This window comes from Chenopodium album, chromosome 19 (genome assembly GCF_948465745.1).
Source record: "Chenopodium album chromosome 19, dcCheAlbu1.1, whole genome shotgun sequence".
In the NCBI taxonomy this organism is placed as follows: Eukaryota; Viridiplantae; Streptophyta; class Magnoliopsida; order Caryophyllales; family Amaranthaceae; genus Chenopodium; species Chenopodium album.
The window spans coordinates 43925051-43931118 of NC_137852.1; the positions used below are offsets into that span (position 1 = coordinate 43925051).

The 6068-nt window shown below is 34.0% G+C and overlaps 1 protein-coding gene across 1 annotated transcript; it reads right to left on the reverse strand.

Moving 5' to 3' along the window:
• Positions 1–1994: 1994 nt before the first annotated feature.
• LOC145594454 (xyloglucan endotransglucosylase protein 34-like) lies at positions 1995–3820 on the reverse strand. The gene is made up of 4 exons (XM_081650762.1): positions 3577–3820; positions 3346–3446; positions 2523–2716; positions 1995–2438 (listed from the first exon to the last, which is right to left on the reverse strand). Exons 1-4 carry the CDS (start codon positions 3818–3820, stop codon positions 2036–2038), a joined length of 942 nt encoding a protein of 313 aa, XP_081506888.1. The 3' UTR covers positions 1995–2035.
• Positions 3821–6068: the final 2248 nt, after the last annotated feature.

Sequence of the window (6068 nt, forward strand, 5' to 3'; positions counted from 1 at the left end):
TTAGGGAAATCCTCCATATGAGTGTTAGAAAACTCACGTTCAAGAGATACGACACGGGAGGTTTGAATGTCTTGCAAAATATCACGCAATCTTTCCCAAGCCTCCATCGCTGTTGAGTCCGGTTTCAATTATAGTATGCAAGAGATCCTTAGAAATCGTGGCATAAATCCACCTAAGAACAGTTGCGTCCAATGTCGACCAAAGCTCCTTTTCGTCATCAGTTGAAGGGGCAGCGACCTTCTTCTTCGGAGCAATAATATGGTTGAGAACCTTGTGAGATCGAGCGTGTACCTTGAATAGTTTCGCCCAAGTAGAGTATTCAACATACTCCATTTCAAGGGTCATGGGGATGATGCTCTTGATATTAGAAACAGTAAAGGTCGGGTGAAAAGAAATCTTGGAGTTCGACATTGTACTGTGATTAAAGAGAAGAAGATAGGTAGAAGAGAAGAGAAGGGGAGGCGGAACAAGAAGATAGGGTGCAGCGGAAATTACCCGGCCCTAAGGCTCTGATACCATGAATGAAACATAATCCGTGGGTTTTGCATTGCAGCATTGCATATCATTGTCAATATATACAATATACAAGGCTTATCTTAAGCCACTAATCAAGCAATAAAATAGGTAAAAGCTATATACTAAATATTCTAAGCACTAAACTAGAAAACAGAATATTTACAAAGTTAAAGATTTATGGTGAAAATAAAGTTAATTTGGCTTAATAAAATGTAAAATTGATCAAAAATAACCTAATAAAAAAAATAGTATCCTTGGCACAATTTTTTTTTTTGAAATTAGCCACCACTACACCATACTCACCACCCTTTGGAATTTATTATATACACCCAACTAACCCAAGATTAGTTTTTACTCTTCATTTGATGATTAAATAAAAAAAATCATGTTTTTTGCGTTCTACAATATAACTAAGAAAATAAAATAAATATATTCTCTCTCTCTCCTCCTTTCTCTCTCCAAAACCCTAGCCTCCATTGTTGAATTTTGAAGGGGCTTCCATCGATTTTAATCGGTGGAAAGCCCCAATCCTTGTTTCTTTATTGTTTTTTTAGGTTTATAAATAATGCTTCCTCCTTTTGGGAGGAACTTTTCTCCCTCGAAAGAAAGGGTTTCCGATCTCCTTCGAAAGACAAGGGTTTTTCGATCTCCTTCGAAAGACAAGGGTTTTTCGATCTCCTTCGAAAGACAAGGTTTATCTCCTCTTTTCGAGGGAGAATTTTCTTAGGTTTGAATCCATGGTAGCAGATCTAATGGATTGTCGTGAAATTATTTCATTGGTGAAAAAGTTATCAAGTTTTCGAATACGGACAGATGAATCAGAAGGAAAACATCCTCACGACTACAAAGGATCGTTAGATTGTCTCTCCAACAAGGCTGTAATTTTCAGCGATATAAGCGGGAGATGCTCCGCAGTGCAAGATCTACTCGACGATCGTAGTTTTTATGAAGGAAAATTCTATTTGATTCAATATCTTATGTATTTGTTAACGTCGAATCTCTATTGTAGATGTCGTATGACTTTTAATTAATGAAATATTTTTGCTATTCAAAAAAAAAATAAAAAAAATAAAAAAAATAAAAAAAATCATCAAATTAAACGAATACAAAATACTCATGAGTGTACATTACACCTGGGTATATAACAAATTAACAATTCTTCCACTCTACTCCCGTCCCTCGTTGCACCTCCCTCACTCCTTGCCGAAACTCGTCGCATCTCCAATGATATAAGAGCATCTTCAATGATAAGCTACATACTTGCAATTTTATTTAAATTTCAAGTAGAATTCTTTTTATGCATCGTTGGAAATGCAAGGGGTCGATTTTTAAAAAAGTTAAATGCAATGTGTGAATAAATTAGAATATTCTCGTAATTTTAATTACCACTGATAAGAATTTCATAGTAAATCATAGCGCAATATGGTGATTAGTATCATTAGAATCAATGATATTACACACAATAAAGGAAACACCGAAAACAATATTAGTAGTAGAATTTTAAGATAGATGAATGAGATCAATACAAGTCTCTGTCTCTGGAACATTCAGGAGGAATGGTTGGATATCTAACTCTATCCTTGCAGTAATTGTAGATGGTGAATTTGGAGCGAACCCACCTCAATCTCCTAAATTGAAAAGAATCAAGGTCTCTGAATTCTTTTTGATCCCACCATCTCTTTCCTTGAGTTGCACAAAACTTGGCCTCAACGGAGGCTTCACAACCGTCAATATGGAATCCTTTATAAGCTGCCACGAATGGAGCCTTTGACCAATCTGTCTTCTCTAATCCCCCTCTGGTAGCCCAATCATCTGCATTCCACAAGCTCGAGTACATCTTCATTGGTTGGTTGAACGGGAATTTCACTCCCAAATCTTTGCAATTTTTGAACACTCTAATTGGCGTGTCATCCACAAAGAACCTAAGAGTAGTCCAATTGTTTGAATAAATCAATACGTAGTAGTACTATAATCAATATCAAACTAATGTAAAGTAAGTCACTTACACAATCTGATAAAGATTCCACAGAATGGAGTATCTATGGAAGTCTTTGGTTGGATCAAACCATAGATAAATTCTTTGCTCTCTGTCTCCCTTTCCTCCGGTGAATACATTAGTCTGTAGAATATAGGGTTGCCCCGTCCGGTTTCCCAGGAACTCAAAGTCTACCTCGTCGTGCTCCGAATTTTGTGATGACAGCTAACAAACAAGGATTCATTTATTATGCTAATACATCATTGTATACAACAGATTAACAAAAATCATACAGTATCAAGTTATTGTCTATACATGCTCTTAATTTGTATGCATGAAAAGTGTAATCTAGAAAAGCCTTTTGTTAATACCAAGTATTATACTACTCCGTAATTAATTGAGGCAGTTAAAACACTACACTTGCATAAATTCAAATGTATAACAGTAGCAGATAAAGTGGCTTTGACTAACTCTTGAAGATGACAAAAGAAAAGCAATGAACAAAGTGACGAGAAATATTAAAGAGCAAAACATAATCAAAATTACTGTATAAAAGCCCATAAAGTAGACTTTATTAAGAACAGGGATTAAAGTTGTCTTTAACAAAAAAAAAAAAAAAAAAAAAAAAAAAAAAAAAAAAAAAATGACATTAGAAACTTAGAAAGTGAGTTTCACAAAAATTGTCTTTTATAAGTTTGCGTAAATACTGGACATATGAAGATAAAAATTGTAAAATTGGTGTTATTGTTAGTAGCCTTAAAAACTAGAAAGAAAGCAAAGAAATATTTGGTACAGTAATAAGCTAGTACGAGTAGTATAGAATAGAGAATGTAAAAGAGGAAAGTAAGACAGACATAAAAGGCAGTGACGGTTCCAGCAGAATCTCCTCCAACCAGTTTGATATGCATGCTGAAGTGTCCGAACAAGTATGATCCTTTGGATTGGAACCCAGTACCTGCATTATTTATTTATTTATTTATTATACTCCCATCACTCTAATCTATAATAATAGTGTAATCTAGTAATATAACAAATTGAATTAGATATAGATATATATGGAGTAAACTGTAAACAATAATTATTACCAGTATAATTATCAAGTAGAAGCTGAATCTGATTGCCTCCATTAAAGTACTTAATGTGATCGAAAGCCCAAGTTGGTACATAGTTTCTTCCGAATGGCACATCAACGGCCTTTCTTGGAGTTGCACCCAGTGCTCCATTAATCGCCAAAAACAGCAGCATTACAAGTAGTTTCTTCTCCTTGTCAATAAATCTCATCTTCTTCTTCTTCTTCCTACACTTGCTCACAATACAAAACAAGCCCATTTATATTTGTCGGTTGAATAATAGAAATAACAAAGTAATAAAGTAATAGCCTAATAGGTAACCAAGTATCCCGTAGCTTATTACTACCTTGCTGATACTGTAGACTAGTACATTAATTAGAGAATACGTACGGATTATATGACTGAACAATGGAACCCACTATTGGTACTAGTCACTACCCAGATTGACTAAACCTGTTCTACTCGAAATACTACTCGTAGTAACTTGATGGAGTACCAAGCACAAACATCTAACAAGAATTATAATTTTGTCTTGGAAATTATTGATATTTTCAATACTCGATTGATAAAACATACCAAGTACCAAATAACATTTTTTTTGTATAAATTCAAAGTGGTACTCGTACTGTAGGTAAGAATTCAAAATTAGATGAATGGGATAAAGCAAAGGAGTATAATGAATGAATGAATATGATACCTCAAGAAACACGTTGGTCGTTGTTTGAAAGAAAGGAAGAAAGTTGAAACACGTAAACAAATAAAGGAGAGACAGACAAGGATATGAATTATACTGCGAAACAGAATGAATGAGCCTATGACATTCCCTATTTAATATTTATAGATCATTTTTTCAAGGCTTCAACAGTATACCCAGTACCTTGTGCTTTGTGCACCTTCACACTCTCATTCTTACCGTAAATTTCTCGACTTTGCGGACCCCTCGCTCCTCATCCAACTTTTAGAGTCACTTTTACAGTACTCCGTATTTAATTTAATTTTTGACAGTGTTGTACTCCCTTTGTAAAACGTAATAGTAGTCCAGCTGTTAATTGGAGGCCAATCCAGTTGCAATTGTTTATTAAGGTAATGGTACTCAAATCTTGATGTTTAAGGGGGAATGACATTAAATAATTAAATTTTCTGACGTAAAAAAGAATTCATGTGATTGGGGTAAATACATTACAGTAGCTGATACTGTTTTCTACAGATAGCTGATATTGGCGCACAGCTCACATGGGTCACGTGGTGGTTTTCCTGGACTAAAGAATTTTAAGGGTTTGTTCTCTTCAGTTTAATTTCTATTCAGTTTAGTTTAATTCAGCTAAGCTCGAATCAGTTCCATTCCTAATTTCCTTCTCTCATATTTAAGCAAGCTGAGACTTTTCCTGTCTGTACTTGCAGCAATCAGCATATGCACACCAATGACCAGTGACGACTGATGACCAAGCAGAGTGTCTGCCCACCCACTGCTACTAGCCCTACTACTCCATTACTATGTTCAATATTACACCGTATTACGCATGCACAAATATGTGGATGCACTTAAAGTTTAAGCACTGATCAAAGGAGATTGTTCGTGTTTTTCTGCCCGTTTACTTACATAAATACACCTACCTTTAGTGTATGATAGAAATAATTGCACATTAAATCTCTAATAATGTCAGGTACTCTTTCTGACTTTCTGTTTTACTCCATCTCTTTTAATATACTCCCTCCATTTTTTTTTTTTTTTTTATATGCATCACTTTGACAATTGCACTATTCACATTCCATAGTTGACTTAATTGTTTCATCTCTAAAAAATGAATAAATGTTATTATATTATATATCATTAGATTCATCATAATGTCTAGTTTCATAGTATAATTTTGTTACAATTTTTACTAATACACAATTAAAGATATTTATGGTCAAAGTAACGTCTCGACAATTATGCCGGTCAGAGAGCATGTTATATGCATCAGTTTGACCGACACATTTGCCGAGATGTTACTTTGACCATTAGTATCTTTAATTGTACATTTTATATTATGAAACTAGACACTATGACAAATCTAATGATATACTTAGTATTATACTACCTCCGGTCCAAATTACTCGCAACTTTGGAATATTTTATATCTCACAAATAATACCCCAAAGTTGCAAGTAATTTGGACCGGAGGTAGTATAATAACATTTATTTATTTTTTAGAGGTGAAAAGATTAAGTCAACCATGGTATATGAATAGTGCAATTGTCAAAGTGATGCATATAAAAAAAACAGAGGGAGTATGTTAAATGAAATACGATTCCGATTCTAATAAGAGCTCACATGACTATACTTAATCTTTATTACTACCCCGATTCTTTTTATGCAACAAAAAGGGTGTTATTTGTGAGACATAAAAATTCCTTTGTTACAAATAATAACTAAGGCAGTATAAAATTGATCAAAGCGGTATATTAGAATAATGCAAAAGGTCAAACTAAGGCACATGCACTTAATAATAATATTTTTTGTAAAA

What these genes read in the sequence shown, in the direction of transcription:
- LOC145594454 (XM_081650762.1), bottom strand. Translation starts at nt 3,820, where the DNA reads ATGGGCTTGTTTTGTATTGTGAGCAAGTGTAGGAAGAAGAAGAAGAAG. An exon ending in TCTACTTGATAATTATACTG is followed by an intron (nt 3,447 to 3,576) that starts GTAATAATTATT and finishes TAAATAATGCAG; the next exon opens with GTACTGGGTTCCAATCCAAA. An exon ending in GAACCGTCACTGCCTTTTAT is followed by an intron (nt 2,717 to 3,345) that starts GTCTGTCTTACT and finishes CTTGTTTGTTAG; the next exon opens with CTGTCATCACAAAATTCGGA.